The following is an 18,038-nucleotide window of genomic DNA, read 5'->3' on the forward strand; positions in this document are numbered from 1 at the left end:
ATAAGGCCGGTGCTATTCTGTAATGAGTTTTGCTTTCAAGCCATCCATCAGAGTATTTAAATATTTCAAAAGGTGGATATCTAATTTTGGGAAGACTTTCTTCTTTTGAAACGTTCATGAAATGGTGTCTTGGCAGAGACATTCGTGACAGATTTACACAATGCATGGGACTTGGAGCTGAAAGAAAGAAGACGGCAGACATTTTCAGCTGGGTTTACTTTGTCTTCTGTTGATAACAGCTGCGCTCGGGCTTTAATCTGTATTTACGTTCTCTTTACAACATACTGTATTATACAGACAGTCATCAAAAGTTGTTAGTGGTATGGAGTTATCACAAGCATTAAAACAAATGTAAAAAACATAAGAAGCTCCAGTCTTTTTAAATAAAGGAAGGTTATTGTGCAATAAGACTAATGCAGTTCATAATACATATAAAACATTTTTTAAAAGGCATTTTAATGCGGCTTGTCTTATGTCAGGTGTCTGTGTGGCTTTAATGAAAAACATTCTGACTAACCCATGTGACTGGACAGTTAAACAGCGACTAGTGAAACAGATCTCCAGTTATAAATATGTGGATTTTAGCACCTTTTTGCCGTTATGAATTTTAAAGGAACATTCAAGTCTTCACTATCCACCCTGCGTATCAAGCATCAGATCGCAATCCATCTTTGGCTCAGGGTTGGGGAAGGAGCACCTTTAAAAGAAAGCTCTGGGGTAAGAGAAGACGATCCGTGGTGATACATATGGATTTTTGGCTTGCCTTAACACGTCTGATAAGTCTCTTCCTCTCATGCTTTCTCCCACAGCAAGCACCTTCCTCCCCAGCCACATCTTGCTGAATCTGAGGCGAACATAAACCATTATCCACCCCTCATCTTCTCTCTCGCCTCAAAATAAAACATACACCAGAGAGACAGCCACACAGCACCTTCCATAACACACAAGGTCAGAAATATAGCAACATATTCTATTGAATACAATTACATTTCTTCCCTGCCTCGATAAACATGTTCTCCATGTGGTTTCTTGTACACATGGAAACAATGTCTACATTTGCTTTACTTAGGGTGACATACTTGTTTTGCTTATATCAAATCTCACTTTTAAAACTCTTAACTAGACACACATATACATAAAACGCGTCCTATTTGCGACCGAAGGAGAGCTAGCTAGATTATAAGTTCCTCAGAGAGAACTAAAGGGCGATTTCTGCCCGTGTGTTTCTGTCCTTTGCCGGTAAGGGTCATAGGAGGAGTGTTTTGGCATTCGAACCAGCAGAAACAACACAGTGAAGAAAGAGGAAGAAGGCGGACTGGCAGGGGACATGCCTCGGGGGGAGGTGGCGTTTTGAAGGGCAAGTGAGAGGGCGTTCGTCCATCATTTGGTAAGCCGGAGGGAGGGGAGAGAGATGTCCGTCATCGAGTTTAATAAAGAGAAGAGGAAGGACAGAAGAGAGAAGGAAGAGGAGCAGAGCATTGAGCTGTAGGCCTGGCAGTCTGATAAGGAGAGGCTTAAAGAGAGGAGTGGATTGTGTATAGGCCTTTTTTCTGCGCGGGGAAGAATGCGGTGCAGAGTCACTAAAGGCGACAGGAAGCGGAAGAGATAAAGGAAGCCAAAGACGTAAGGACAGAGAGAATGAAACAAGGGGATTGGAGGGAGGAGATGAATCCCAAAGATGGGAGTGGAGATGAAGAGAGAATAACAAAAGGAAGGAAGACAGCAGAGGAGGCCGGGAGCGAGATGAAGAGAGAGATATCTTGTTACCAGCTAGTGCTAAGATAATTAGCCCTGGGTTGGTGAGGAGAAATGTGCGAGAGGATTAAGTGGACCGAAAATAACTCTGAAAGCGTAGAAGCTGCACCTCTTCCTGGTAAGCCTTTTCGTCAGACTCGTGAGACAACCGCCAGCCCTCGGGGTCGTGACGTCATTTCAGGTTGTCAGTCGCCGCCCGTCGAGTCAAAACGGACACAAACAACACTTCTTTCTTTTCTCTACCCCCCTCCCCTGCTGGCTGAAAAATGTGCAGCTGTTACAGTAAGCCCTTACGCTCTTATAGGTCCAGAAATAGCCCCCTTTAGCCAGGGCGGGTGACACGGTGACAACCTCCATTAGCTCGAATGTGAGAGGATTGAATCACCCGAGCTCCGGGGCTTGAACCTCTATCTACGACCCGGCTGAGAGCAGGAATCATATTTCTCTCTCCCGCTATCACACTCCACTCCGTCTCTCTTTTTCTCCATCTGAAGTGCAGAGTGCACTCGCATTGGTGTGTGATTGAGTCGTAAACATTAAGGGGGGAGATTCAGGGGGCCTTAAACACAGAGCGATGTCTTTCGGGCTCCTCTTAAGGAAGTTATGTGTGTTGTTAGGCCTTAAACACTTTTACAGTTCGCCCAATGAGTGCATTCAGGCTCTTTAATCAGCCGTTGTAAAACATTATTTGACACTGTTGCCACTGATGTAGTGGGACTATTCTTATAGCCAGTGCTGTCTTGAAAGAGAAGAGATAATGGGAAATAATGGGGGTTGCATCAGGCTGGGCAGAAAAGGAGGGCGCAGACTAGAGGAGTGAAGGCAGTCATGGAGAAGTCAGACCTTTATCTACAGGAGAGAGAAAAGAGGAAGAAAAAGAGGGAAGGGAAGTGAAAGAGAAACAGGATGGAGCAGTTAGCATATAAATCAATTCTATAATTTGAATTAACAAGAACATTCACAGTGAAAGAGGAAGAGATGCGATTGGAGAGGGAAAAGAATGGAGATCAGCGTAGAGGGGAGAAAGTTAGTTTGACAGGTCGCCTCTGGAAAAAAGCAAATTGGCTTGTCCCCGCAGCTCTGGATTCGTGATGCGTATCGAACGCACTAGGAGAAAGCTTTTTTTCCGGCGGATAGGATCACAATGAAGGAACCAGAAAGGCAAAACCCGGGGAGCAGCTTTTTTAGATTTTGTTATCAAACCCGGCCGTCGTAGGGTCTCGCTTCAATTGGCATATCTTATGACCTGACAAAAGAAACTGGGGGTGCCGAGTGGTAGAAGAGATTATCACCACATCTCAGATCTCAAACCATAAAGTCATTAGCCTGTGACAAGAGCAGATATGATTTGACTCGTGTATTCAGGTTGTGAAGTAGGATTGTGGTTTCTTCCCACTCTCTTATCCTCGACGGCCCCCTCCCCCCTTGCGTCCCTATAGATGAGAGCAACTCGAAAATGAAGGGCCCGCCACTTTTCCGGTTAAAAACAAGGAATCGCCACCAAGCAGTAAACAATAATTTCATCATGCCCAAAAGCTGATGTGTCGTATCCTGCACCCAGAGTTACGGTTTCTTTACTTCCTGAAAGAAACGATCTAATTCAGAAATGACAATAACGGTCTATAATATATTCCAATTTATTCCGTATCGTGTCTGTATTGTACCGTCTTAGTTGTGCCTGATCTATAGTGTTTGAGTGTTAGCCTGCTGCCTGCCACTCGTCCACAGACAGACTGACCGGACATCGATCCAGTATTGATTTAAATTAAATCATAAATCGACGTTGGTCATCGATCTCTAATGAGATTTTTTAATTGTTTGCTGACCATCGTAACTGGGCTACGGGAAGAAGAAAAAAGGCGCAGTAGGCCTACTATTAATGTTTTTAAGTGTAATTGGCTAAAACTGTTTTCACCCAAAAGAGGGGCGGGGCCTAGAGGGAAAAGTGTTGCTCTCATCTATTGGTTTTTACTTTTTGAAGGTGAGCTGGCTGGCGAGGCGGGAGAGGAAGCCAGGCGGTGCGGACCTCCCTCCCCCCGCCTCACCGGCTGACTTCTCCTCCCCATTTTTTCGGGTCAGCTCCAGATCAATGGTCATCAGCACCCGGCCCTCCTCCCCTCCCCCTCCTCCCCCCACACCCTCTGTCTTTCTGGCGATGGTTCTCTGCTGCTGATGCTTGGGCTTGGGCCTCGCCAGCGACAGGTAAACGGGCTGGAGCAGCAGTCGGCCCCAGCCCCTCCCCGTATCCTATTTCTTATCCTTGCGTGACTCCTGCTTCTTCTTTTCCGAGGAGGCCGCCTTCACCTTGGTGGGGTCGGCGGTAGGCACGGGGCCCTGTGGGGGACGAGGGAGAGGGGGTCGGGGGGAGAACAGGGGAGGAGAGTCACTTCAGGAGGAAAGGAGCGTGAGGGTAACAGAGAGACAGTGAGAGGAGGGGGTGACCAGGTGTCTCTCTGGGTGAGGGACTGCACAGCATTTTGTATCATTTGTCCCACCTCCCACAGATTGAGAAATGTCTTGCATTTGATTGTAGTTTAAATGTCGTCCAAGGGATTAGTGCAATATGTCATTGTCCGTAAATTGTTAACTGTTGGAAATGTAATCCATTCAAACCAAATATAGGTCACTTACTTGCATGGTTTCTATAAGGTGTTGTTATTAATATTTATAATGTAGTAGTTGGACATTATCGAAATCTAAACGACCTTTTAGCATCCCAGTAAAATGTCCCATTGTCCCGCACAGACATACTCTTTGTCCCACATGTTGACGCCTTGTCACCCTGGGGAGGTGGGAGGTGGGTGAGTTAAAGTGGAGAGGATGAGACATGGAGTTAACAGGTGGAGCTGTGTGAAGAGGAGAGAAAAAACCCATTTAGGTGAAAGAGAGGAGAGTCAGATACACAGAGAGAGAGGGAGAGGGGTGAGGAGGTAGAGAGACAGTCCTTTTTAGGGGAGGGGGTAGCAAGTGAGGGGGGGGTGGTGTCCAGAGCTGTAAGGGGGTGACAAAACAGGTAACCATGCGTTAGGATGGGACACAGTGGCAGGCAGGCTCCAAAACACCTGTGACAACTGAGTGACCATCGATCAAACACACACACACACACACACACACACACACACACACACACACACACACACACACACACACACACACACACACACACACACACACACACCACACACACACACACAACACACACACACACACCTAGATTGGGTCCTTATGGGGCTGCATGATTTGGAAAAAATTGCTAATTGCTATTATTTTTGACTGATATTGTAATTGTGGCATTAATTTAGCAAATGAAGGGGACATTATTATTTTAAAAACATTAAATTACATTATAATTTTAGGACAATCTGTTCCAAACAAGGATTTTTTATTAATTATGTAGAAAGATATTTGTAGGCTGGGACTTTTCTGCAGCTCCACCACCATTCAGATACGTTTATTTCCATATTTTAGCTAAATATTGCGCTTTCTGCAATTTGAATATTGCACTAGTGCATACCAGATTAGTAACACTTCCATTAATTGTGCAGCTCCAGATTTTACTACTTGTGCTGTTATACGATAACTTTAAATTCGACTAATTGTTGATACATTTTCCTCTTATTTTCCCTTAGTGTTATTCTTATTTCAGTGGGTAATAAAGGTGAGTTTTCAGTCATTAAAGCTTCATTTTAGGTATGTAAAAGTATTATTCAAATGACTATAATTCCGTGTGTAGTTTTGACTTGCAACACAATATAGTCATCAAAAGGCTGTTTACTGATTTAACACTACTATCTATAACCTCATCTGCATTATTCAAATCTCTCCTTTTTCATATCTGAATAAAGCTGCTCTTGCTTTAAAGTATGTTTTTTAACCTCAGATGTATGTCATACTAATGATTATTCTATTATCTCTTTCACTCGAGTGTTTTTGTACATACATTGTCTAAAGAGATAATTAAGACTTTAGGTCCTTCTTGATGATTCTGCATCTTATTTTGTTGACAATAAACTGGTGTTTTTAACTGGGACACCCATTGTTAACACTTTCTGTCCTGCAAATCAAGCCATCCACTTATACTGGGTCCCTGAAATATTATACATTTGAGACACTTTCTACATAAAATAATAAAACTGCACTTCAAGGCATTAAAACCCCATCACATTTAGAGTGGGGAACTTCCTGTCAAAGTGAAATATTTGCTTACAACCCATACATCTGGGATGTTAAACGAATAATTAAAGTTAACAGCCAAATAAAGGTACACTATTGCTGTAGCCTTGAATGGACCTGCTTTACTGGCTATTTGATATATTTTTAAGTCTCACATTCAACCTCCATTCATCTACTGTTACACTGGTATGATTAACCCATTCACTCCCACCCATTCTGCACATTGTCTGTTCAATGTCTAAAACATCTCTAAGAAGAAATCTATGAAAGTTAGAGTAGGAAGGAAGTAGAGCTTCATTTCACAACAGATCCATCAGGAGGAAGTGGACGGATCTGAGATAAGGTCAAGATAACACTTAACTTTACAATAGCTGCATTAAAGTATCACAATAATGCTCACTTAATGCCAACGTCTGTGCACTTGTAATACTCTTCTACAGGTTGTAGAAGGCTGTAGGGCTGTGGTGAAGAGTTACAGTCAGCATGCTGGATGACTTTTGGAGACTGAAACCATTCATGTAAAGTACATTTACTCAAGTACTGTACTTAAGTACAATTAGGAGGTACTTGTACTTCTGCTCCACTCCAATTCAGAGGTAAATTGTGTACTTTTACACTACATTGATTTGATATCTTACAGAAGTACTTAAGTCATTAGCTGCACCTTTACCAGCTTTGATAGTACTTTAATGCATCAATAATTATAAAACACATCATATTATTCAGAAATTGGCCAATTTTTACTTTGTTAAGTATATTTTGATGCTAATACTTTTGTACGTTTACTTGAGTAACATTTGGATGCAGGACTTGTGCTTGTAACAGAGTATTCCTACGCTCTGGTACTTTAACTTAACTTAGTACTTCTTCCACCTGACGGAAACACATCCTCTCATGCACGTCAGGTTACTCAACGGTGGAGAAAAGAAATGCACTAGGCTGCTTCTAGCTCCTGAAGCTCCCACTAATAATCCCCCACTGATTGCATTAGAACATGTATTATCTTTAATTATTCTCTGTGCCAAAGCACTCTGATAAGACGCCAATCGAGGCGAGCGCTGCAGCTACGGTGTCGTTACCTTCGATCATACTTACACTCTCTCATACATCATCGTACTGTTTACCATTATGCATCCCACGGTGGGCTCAGGTTTTTTTTTTTGTTGCTGTATTGCAGAGCTCCCACGCTAATGACGGGGTGAACACACTGCTTAGGAAGGATACAGAGCCCCCCCCCCCCCTTGTCACAGCGCTGCACACACACTTCAAAAGGAAATGTGGGTACAGTGGGGAGGCAGAGGGGAGGTAAGTGGCTGCGTCCCCGGCTGCATACTAAAGAGAGACAGTGGGGAAGGCAGATTGAGAGGTAGATGAAGAGTGAGAGATAGTGATTTTTCTGTCCAGAACCGAAGCTGATCAGAGCCCAGAACACCTGAGGAGGGACGGGGGAGAAACTGGAGGGGGGGGGGAGAGGAGGGGAGGACTGACGGAGAGAGAGAGAGAGAGAGGAAGTAGAAAGGGGGGGAAATACAGACAGATAGATGTTTCTCATGGTCAGGAAGGGGAGAGGAGGATGATGCGACTGAAGAGAGAGAGGGAGGGAGGGAGGGAGACTGGGGACAGGATGAAAGGAATGTGAATGAGAGAGTGAAGGGAAAGGGGGAGGCAATTGGGGGATGGAAAGAAGAATGGGAGGGTTGTGTGTGTTTGTGTGTGTGTGTGTGTGTGTGTGTGTGTGTGTGTGTGTGTGTGCGCAGATCGATACAGAGTGCACTCAATTATCATTCCAGTACAGTGTGTGTGTGTGTGTGTGTGTGTGTGTGTGTGTGTGTGTGTGTTCCTATGTGTGTGGCTGCAGGGTAAACTCCTCTCCCACAACTCCACCTAATGGGGAGTAGCACACACCACAGGGTTCCTTTGTCTCTCTGTCTCCCTCCCTCACTCTCCCTTTTGGAGATTTGTAGCGCAAGCCCAGCAAAGAGCGAGTAACGAACACGCCGAGGCCGATACAGAATTGCGTTGTGTCAGCAGAGCTTCCTAATAAGGGCTATTTGATCAAACAACCACTTATGAGCGCGGTGTAAAACTCCCACGAGCCCTGTGTGTGCGGCGTAGCTACAAGGGAGGAATCAACTAAAGGAAAATCATAAAAAATAAAAAACAAGCAAGTCTGAGCTCAGATATTTTTCTTCCAAAACCACGACTTGCAGGAGGAGTAACTGTAAATGACAACATTGTCAAATATTCCAGCGTCCTTTTGGCGGCAAGTTATTTATTCATATATGCACTGTCACCCGCCGGAGGCACTTGAGAGCAACTGACTGCAACTCGAGAGTAACCTGACAATCATACGACACGAAAAAAATAAAGAAGGGGGGGGGGGGAAGATGAGAAGGAGTGTTGTGATAGGAGGAAGGATGGGCCTCTCGCTGGTGTCACCCTTCAGGGTTGAGCCACAGGGGCAAGATGGCGCACACTCAACAGCCGTCTTTACATTAGCTTATACCTGCGGCTAAATCACACGCCGTCACAGAAACACCTTTGATCCAACGCCTCAGACAACACTCATTTCCAGAGGTGGAAGAAGTACGCAGATCTTAAGTAAAAGTAGAAGTACCAGAGTGTAGAAATACTCTGTTACAAGTGAAAGACCTTCGCATCAACATATACAACATGCCTTGAAATGAAATCTTATGACTTCCCTTTCTTTCATTATCAGCAGGCAAAGGCGTGCAGTCGATTACAATACACCCCCGCACCCCGCATTACCACAGAGTAATCAAACACAACTTGCCCCGGTGCCTTGTATTTACAAAGGAATACAAGCCACCAAAATGTCTGGTTAATCCACCACTTGAGGCTATCACACTCCCATGAGGAATAGGAGGAGGAGGAGGGGGAAAAACAAACCCAAATCCTTGACGCGCAGCAGCGTAAAACCACTGATAACAACCCAGACCATAACAGGCCTAGAGATTTTCATTTGACTCCCAGTGAGAGAAATCAGCAGCTCAAGCAAATCACAATCCTATTCAATGCAGCAACAGAAACGCTCGGCCATTTCACAGTAGCAGGTTGCCCTCTGGATGTTTACTGGCTGCTCGGCCCCTCTGAGGGAGCTGAAGGAGGGGTGAGGGCCACCAGAGAGGAAGAGGAAGAGGAAGGACAGTATGAGGCTTTAAAGCACCTCCAACGCCGACATGGCACACAGCTTGAACACTGTTATTAGTGTTCGCGGGCAGAGTTTGAATGACATTTGTTTGTTGATGTGTTGCTTTGAGGAGGAGCCGGCTAAGTGTGAGGACATGTTGGAGCTTGCATCGGGGGGAATGTGATTACGAAGCTGTGCCGTTATGCACTGTCATGTTTGGATGTGTGCTTTTATGTGGCGCCGCTGCAACAGAAAGGATGAATATTCCTTGTGACAACACGGTTCCTGAGCCTAACTGAACGCCATTGTAATCTCTCCAAAAAGGACATAATTTGACTATTTAGCGCCTGCATGTGACAGCAAGCGGGCTGTTGCATTTGTTGTTGTTTGACTGGGTGTGTTTGTGTGATGGAGCGTGTCAGGAGAGGAGACAGAGGAAGAGGAGGAGGAGGAGGAAGAGGGGATGGTTTTAGGGAGGACAGAAGGGAACTTGCCTGTCTCGCCGGTGTTCCTTCTCTCTTTTTCTTGCCATGTTTGCTGGAGGGGACAAAAGAGAGACAATGTCAGGATGTCGAATCTATCTCTCCCTCCAGTGGTCGCAGGGCAGCACTGCCTGGCAGCCATCATGAAGAGAGCAGCAACTTAATCTACTGTCTCTAACACAGCCCCCCAGGTGGGGAAGGCTTAAAGATATCAGGAGATTGGACAGGTAAAAAACCGGATGACGGATCCATCATTTTCATGATCTGGTGGATAATCCACTCAGAAGCCTCTGCCTCACCACTTTTAATCATCTTACTTTGCAGTACTGTTTTTTTAGATTACATCTAGATGGGAGATAATTATCCGTCTCTTTCCAGCTCGCTGACTCCAAATCCGAAAGCTCACACGCCTAATGAAATCTATTTGGTGGCCTGGCAGCTACGCCCGCTTGGCCACGCAGGTGTCGGTGCCAGGGATGGGCTCCGGCCTCTCTTCCAGCCCCTGGCAGCAGAAACCCCCCGCTGACACTGACCTGACGCTGAGGCTGAAGACACGACGCGCCACCAGGAACCTCATCAGGTAGTAGATGACCACGATGAGCACCAGCAGGCCCAGCACCACCCCGATGATGGCGCCCGTGATCACTCCAGCCTGGATTGGAACTGTCGGTAGAAGGGAGGTTTGAAGAGAGAGCAGAGCATATGAGGATACAAGGGATGGATAGTGACAGAAGAAGGGCTCAGAAGAAAGATCGGAGAAACGGTAAACAAGAGCAGGAGAGGAAAATATGTCACAAATGGACAGGAGAGGAAGAAACAAAGCAAGAAAGGAGAGATGGAAGTAGAAAAAGACAAGGAGAGCAAAGGTAGAATAAAGGTTGAATGGAAGATGAAGAGGCAGAGAAGGAGATAAGGTTGAATAGAGGTGAGAGCAGGGGTACAGGAAGTATGGGGGGGAGAGATGGAAAAGGGTGAAAGAAGTGAGAGAGAGGCAGTGATAGCAATCTCAAATAAAGAACATTGTAATTGATTTCATTTGAGGGGAGGGGAGGGGCGAGGAATCCTAACGGAGGAAGGGATCTGAGCACGGTCATCACTTTGAGTCTGATGCTCTGCCTAAATTGAGATTAAAATCCAGAGTTTGGATCGATTATAACAACAACTGAGAACAGTAGGCTTTCGATGAAGACATGTCACCAGCCATATGGGCTCGGAGGAGGGCTGCAGATGTGACACTGTTGACTTTAGACTTTACATCCTGGGGAATTTCCTTTTGTCTCACCGGTCTCAAACACCAGCAGCCGCACGCTGGAGGGACGGCCCACGATGTCGGGGGGGTTCTTGGCGTCGCAGGTGAAGGTGCCGTTGTCGTTGTAGTCCAGGTTCTTGATCAGGATGGAGCCGTCGCGTTTGCCCGGGTTGCCCACGAACTCCACGCGGTCCCTGAAGGGGCCCTTGTTGTCCACATAGGCCTGCCCACTGGTGTAGTGGAAGATCTGGAGAGGACATAGAGGATGGTGTACTGTAAATGATCCAATTCAAATGTATTTATATAGCCCAATATCACACATCACATTTGTCTCAGAGGGCTTCACAAATTAACAAACATGAATGATAATATAGTAAAAGGACAAGATACATGGGAAAATACCAAAACACAATGACACAAAAACAGTTAGAATACAATAATTAAAATTCGCCAAAGATCGCAGGGGGCGCCAGGCCTCAGATGATTTGAGGCCAAATATCATATTTAGACTCTTTTTTTTAACATATAATTGTAAGGCAATACATGATTGTCACTAAAAGCCTTGTCTCTACATTACAGTAAAATATAAAAAATAATTGACTAATTAATTTTAATAAAAATTCAAGTTAGTATTAAAGGCATAAAAAGACAGAAATGTATAATTCTTTCTTTAATATAAATGTTTCTTCTGCCCATAAAGTGTCCAAACCAGGCTTGTCTGGATAAGCGCATTTTTAAAACATAGTTATTGTCCATGCCGGTTTCAGTTGGATTATTTGTCACAGTTGCTCCGATCAGATCGGTCTCCTCCATTTTGTAGATTATTTACGACTTTTGAATCCACATAAACACATCGGCAAAATCCGGCTTACTTTGAACATGTGTTTTAAACAGTTTAATCCCTTTGTGAATTGTTTCCACTTCCATTGTTTCCCGTCCTTTAATTTCTTCATACAGCGGGAATCCAAATGAATTAATCCTGAGTCCAATAACCATCAAAGTCACTCCAATAGTGCTCCTTAATTACGCTTTCATCCTCCTTTAACAAAATACTTCACATTCATCCAGTTTGTGACAGTTGTAGCATTTTTGAGACTTTTAAACTTTAAATACCGCTGTTGCGCCCCCCCCCCCCCCTTGTGTGTGTGTGTGTGTGTGTGTGGGGGGGGGGGGGCGCAACTTCCAACAGGAGTCATTTGGGGGGGCTCTTGGGAAAAAAGGTTGGGAACCCCTGTTCAAGAGGTTAATTGTGCTTATTTTCAGGTTCATATTTGTATTTTCTGTCTCTCCTGTGACATGTCTCCATGATTTAAAGTTCAAAAAGCTCTTTATATTTCTCATACTGCCTGTATGAGTACAGGAAAGGGAAAACCCCAACAAAGTATAATAAAACTGGTTGTTGTGTAGAAGAACTGCGAGTATTGACATGTTCAAATACCAAAGGTTGAAATCAAATCTGATCATATTCCTAATATCATTATATTTAAAACCTCAGTTTACATTTAGATTAGAGCTCTGCTGATCTGCTGAGAGATCCTATCTGTCTTGTTAGGAGCTAACGGCAGGTTTCTAACGGGGTCTGCCTTTCGCTCGGACAGGTAGTGCGGCTGAAACACTAAAGAATAGTGCAGAGTGAAACAAAGCAGTCACCTTGCAGGCTGGGAAAAAAGCAATGAACTGTAAGAAGTTAAAACACTCCGAGATAATTATCTGTGACTCTGAGAGCAAAAGCTTTTACAGTACAACCATTTCATCGATTGATGATTCTAAAGTATTGATCTAAAAGTAAAAAGTTTGCCTTTTTTGGTTTTCTATGAAACATGTAATGGCGCATTTCTTAAAGTAAGGTATTTACAAAAGTGTTGTTTTAGTGTGAAACCAACAACTCCAGATGGGAGCTGGGTTCGATGCCAAGCCCCACCAATATATCATTTCAGTAAAAAGCCACATTTAATTGGTAGATAACAGACAACTAAAAGCTAATTGATTTTGGGGGAGTCTAAATGGAGGCGTACAGCTGGGGTAAGTGAGGGTAAGCAATGCCCTAGACTCTGAGGTCAAGGTCAAAATGAGCTGACATTTTAGTAAATGAATCAATAAAATGTTCACGTCTGTCTGAAGGTTCGAGGCCTGTGGAAAAAGCCTCTATGAATTATCCACGGCCTCTTGACATGATACGAACATGTCAGAAATCAAATGCGACATTTCAAAAATGACAACTGCTCCGAGAAAAACAGATAGACATATGAAACTGTAAATCTGTCCGGGCAGCCGCAGAAACGAGCGACAGCAGATAAGCAGGAGGAAGACGAGACATCTAGTTTCAAAGTGAGGGCACTGCGGGAGACGGATGAAAGCGAAGGAGGTGAGGGGAGGAGATAATGAGAGAGGAGAGGAGGCGAGGCTGGGGAGGAGGAGATTAAGGGAGGTGGACAGAGGGAGATAGAGAGATTAGAAAGATGGCAGGACGATAAGGGCAGGGAGAGGAAGGTGAGGATTAAAAAGTTTCTGCGCCTGTTGTCCCCTTTCTCTCATGTCAGGGCACATTGAATATCACTCGAGTGTGTGATGGAATTGCAGACTCGGTCCTGTATTTGTCGGATTAAAGCAGGATTCCTTTTTGATGATTTGCAAGTATCCTGCTCTGCGAGAGTGCTTTTAAAATACTCAGAAATCCACCAATACTGAAGCAAAACTCGGATCAGCCGTGTTTCAATTCATCCTGATATTAATTCAAGTTTTCAAGTGATTGCACATTAATCAAATATATATATATAGTTTGGAGGACTTCACTCAGAAACCATGCCCTGTGACATCGCCCCCCCCCCCCATCATCCTCTGACTAATGTCTGTTCCTCTTCGTGCCTGGTAGAGGCAGAGATGGAGAAAACAAAAAAGTCTTTGGGCAGAAGACTCGGCCATTGTTGGAGAGTCGACATTTCTGCTGGAGCACATGATGTATTTGCTTTTTCGTCTTGAATATTTATTTGCAGCTTTTTGAATTTGAATCACACCATTTAGGAAAATGAGGAAAGATGAAGGGACTCTCTTTCATTTCCTCTTAATAGCAATTTCTATGTTCTCAAAATCTGCCTCTTTAGCAAATAAATGCTCCACTTTGTCTGCCATCTCATCACTAACTTTGTCAGTGTGCGGTTTGGCTTTGAGAAGGAAGTCTAAAGTGAACAGTGTAGGACAGTAACTGAGTATATTTACTAAATACTGTAATTAGGTACACTTTTGAGGTACTACATTTTAAGAGGACACATTGTAGTTTTGACCCTTCTATATTTAGCCTATGTTACATTACAGATTCAAATTAACTTTACCAAGTATTTGTTTTGTGTACTTTAACTACATGTTTGAAGGCAGGACTTATACTAGTATTTTTTACCGTGTGGTTTTACTACTATGTCTTAAAACACAGTACTTCTTTTACCTCTCAGTGAGTTTATCAGAGCTTTTCTGCAGAACTCAGCGGCCTGTGGCGACTGAATGCAGATGTGTGCATTAGAGTGGATTGAGCTGTAAAACCAGAACAATGAGCCTAAAAATGAATCCCTTTGAAGCTCACCTTAAATCTGTCCCATGACAATCTCATAAGAGGCAGCTTTAAAGTGGGTGTGACTAATTTTGATTACTTTAAAGGTTGTTTCTCTGTTTGTTAACCTGTCGATAAGCACCAATTATCTTGTGTTGCACTACTGGAGGAGCATGTGACCTAAGTTTTTAATTGCCATATCTACACTGTAGCTAATGTACAGATCCGGACTAAAACCACCAGACAAAGGGACAGTTCATCCCACAGGCCATAAGACTGTTAAACACCTGAACTTTTGAAAGAACATCCATAACATTCATCTGTTTGCAACTTATATCAATATTCCAATGACTTGTATATAAACTATTCTGCACTATTTCCATTAGATTCTATTTCATTTCATTTACTTGCACTATTATCTGTTTTATTGTGTTGCACTGTTGGAGGAGCCTGTGACCTAAGAATGTCATTGTCATAACTACACTGCTATATGTACACATGACAATGAAAGCCTTGAACCTTGTACCTTGAAATGACAATAAAGCCTTGAAACTTGAAACAATGAGCAGTCTATAGTGGTTGTGTGTGTGTGTGTGAGTGTGTGTCTCACAGAGATGCTGTCCCGGGATCCGTCCGGTCTGTACGTCCAGGAGAAGGTGACGTCATCGGAGGTGCCGCGCCATGAGAAGAAGGAGCAGGAGAGGCGGACGTCGGAGCCCAGCAGGGCGTGGCGCTCCCAGCCGGTGTAGATCGATATGGCCTCCGTCTGCTCGGGCACTGGACACACATAACATCAGGATTCATCAGTGGCGGTTCTAGACCAATTATACTTGGGGGGGGGGGTTAGTTATTTCATGAGAGGGGACAATAAAAGCGGGTTAAAAAGACAAAGACAGTATCAAGTAATTGTGTAAAATAAACGTAAAATACAGTAATTGGTTTTTGTTTTTGTAAAGATATTAGTTTTAGTACATTTAAGTTACAGTCCTTTGTTTCAGTAGTTTTTTTTCATTTAGAGTATTTGTTTTAGTAACTTTAAGTGACAATTTAATTACAAAACATAAACAGTATTTGCTTTTATATAAGGTCATGAACAGTTTAATCTCCACTGTACATCGGGGTCTCTGATTTGATTTAGTTCCAATAAATCGTAATATTGGTTTTTTTGGAGGATCAGTGCGACGGGGGCACTGGCCCCTGTTCCCCCCCCCCTAGAACCGCCCCTGGGATTCATCCACAAACATCACCACGAGGCAAAAGATTCAGGGAGAGCAACATGTTTTGGGTTTAATATTATCATAAGTATTGATTTAAAACATAGTCTACAATCTGCAGTAGAATGTGATCAGAATTTCAACCTGCTACACTTTTTTTTTTAGTTGAGAGCAAATTGTGAAGATATATGAATCATTCATGCAGAATTGGCTACATGAGTGGAAATTAAAAAACATTAAATGAGTACAAACTTTGAAGGCCTTCATCTTATAATTGCAATTCAGTAACAGTCTTCAGTTTATGTGACATCTTTTGGTTAGTATTTGGAGAAGAAATACAAAAAAATATAATTGGAAATCTAAGAATACCCTCCGTTCAACTTTGTATAAAAGTCATACTGTTTTCCGGGTCAATGTGACTGATTTTGATGTTTGTTCTATTATACTTTTAATCAAAATATGCTTAGTTTTCTCCGTAATTCACTACATTTCTGACCATTTTTCAACTCCTACCCTAACCACAAGGCATACAAAGCACAACTCACATGACCTTTCTCTCTGAAATCTTTTAAATCAGATACTTAGCTATGCACCAACACACACACACACACACACACACACACACACACACACACACACACACACACACACACACACCACACACACACACACACACACACACACACACACACACACACACACACACACACACACACACACACACACACACACACACACACACACACACACACACACACACACACACACACACACACACACTGTTAAACTGCACATTTAGAGGTGTCAGCTCCACCATCGATTCAGACAAGCACTCAGTAAATATGTGGATTAACACTGGAATATTAGTGCTAGTCCCTCAAAGTCAAAGGGGAACATCATTTCCCCATTAATATGGATGGCGTTGGCTTAATCATGTGCACTGTTTATGCTCGAATAATATCTAATGATCGATGTTCATTTGGTTTTGGCTGCAGAATCAATATTTTACTTCCCTCAAAAATGCATTCAGCATCTCAAGCAACCACCTCTGCAACCGCCGCAACAACATCATCTTTCTGTTGTTCAGTTTCACTTACAGCCGTGAGTCACTGTATTCTCACTAATGCCCATAAGTGTAGCAGAGCTTCATGCTTCCTCTTCTTTAATCACCCGGAGAGTAAAGTTCACAGCGTTTAATGCAACAGTGAACGCGGTCAGCGCAGAAAACGAGTCAATGAACTCACGCTTGACATTTTCAATTACAAATCTTACAAAAACTGCAAATATGTGACAGGCGGGGAGCGCAGAGAGCCTCAAGAACTCAAGCCTCCATTTGAAAGTCATAATATTGCTTTTGAGGCACCTGCAATTATAAGAGGAGCACACAGGGACAGTGCTGGGTCATCGAGTATAACACACCAGAGAATGCCTATTTTGTTATCAAATAAACAGATCAATGTTAAAGATATTAGTTCAATACGCTTTGAGTTTTAACAGTGTGAATAGTTCAATCAATGAATCCCTACTGCACTGAAAAAACTTAAATGTTGACTTTATTTAAATGTGTTAGGTCAACAAGTTTCACATTACTGTATAGGTTAGTTGAAAGCAATAATATTAAGTTGAACATTATAGGTTTTCTTTGAACTTAAAAGTATTGCTTTCAACTAACCTAATACAGTTATGTGAAATCTGTTGACATAATACATTCAATTAAAGTTGAGTTTTTTCAGTGTAAGCCTTTTGACCTTATTTTTTTCAAATATATCATCAGTTTTCAGGTTAGCTCTGAAGAAGAAAACACCGCACATTCAACCCCACATCAGATGTAAGATCATTTCACCATCTTCCTTTACAAAAGCTGTAACTCTCTGGTGTCTTCGACTCAAAAAATAAAGTAGGAACAAGTTCAATATTTTCTTTCTTTTACCTATTCCCAGGAGGAGAACCGACGCCAGCGCCACAAACGTCAGCATGGTTTCAGGCTTCAGGAGAGACTGGTGCTGCAGAACAGAAGTCTGTCGAGGAAGAGGAGGGCAGGCGAGTGGAAGGAGGAGAAAGACAGACAGAAAGTGGAGGGGTCAGGACGCCAGGACACGGGTCTTCAAAACAGGACAACAACAGGAAACCCACTGTCCCCTGGTTTATATCCAACCACACCTCTCAGCCCGGCCCATTCCTCCTCTCCACCCCCCCCCCCCCTCCCCTAACTTCCACCCCTCCTGTGAACCTCCCTCATCGAGACACACATCATCTTTTCAAGTGGTAGACAAAAGGAAGGCGAGAGGCACCTGTAGCTGGTCAATTAGGTAGGTAAACAATGGGCTCTTTGGGGCGAATTTGCAAAAAACTCTGAAGCATCACGCCATCATGAATGAAATGTGTTAGATTACACCCTCTGTGTGATGTGAGAGGGAATGCTAATCAACACTTAGCATGGAGGCGCTGACAGGAAATCAAGACCATCTGTAGA

General features: G+C 43.4%; 1 protein-coding gene across 2 annotated transcripts; it reads right to left on the bottom strand.

The window, feature by feature from the left end:
- Positions 1 to 201: 201 nt before the first annotated feature.
- mpz (myelin protein zero) lies at positions 202 to 17,698 on the bottom strand. Of its 2 annotated transcripts, none has more exons than XM_034207900.1 (6): positions 17,496 to 17,698; positions 14,962 to 15,128; positions 10,844 to 11,057; positions 10,095 to 10,224; positions 9,574 to 9,616; positions 202 to 2,604 (listed from the first exon to the last, which is right to left on the bottom strand). In XM_034207900.1, exons 1-6 carry the CDS (start codon positions 17,539 to 17,541, stop codon positions 2,593 to 2,595), a joined length of 612 nt encoding a protein of 203 aa, XP_034063791.1. In that variant the 5' UTR covers positions 17,542 to 17,698; the 3' UTR covers positions 202 to 2,592. The 2 variants fall into 2 exon arrangements, with proteins under 2 accessions (XP_034063791.1, XP_034063790.1); XM_034207899.1 differs by having other exon boundaries at positions 202 to 4,089.
- Positions 17,699 to 18,038: the final 340 nt, after the last annotated feature.

Source organism: Gymnodraco acuticeps, unplaced genomic scaffold (assembly GCF_902827175.1).
Source record: "Gymnodraco acuticeps unplaced genomic scaffold, fGymAcu1.1, whole genome shotgun sequence".
NCBI classification, from domain to species: domain Eukaryota; kingdom Metazoa; phylum Chordata; class Actinopteri; order Perciformes; family Bathydraconidae; genus Gymnodraco; species Gymnodraco acuticeps.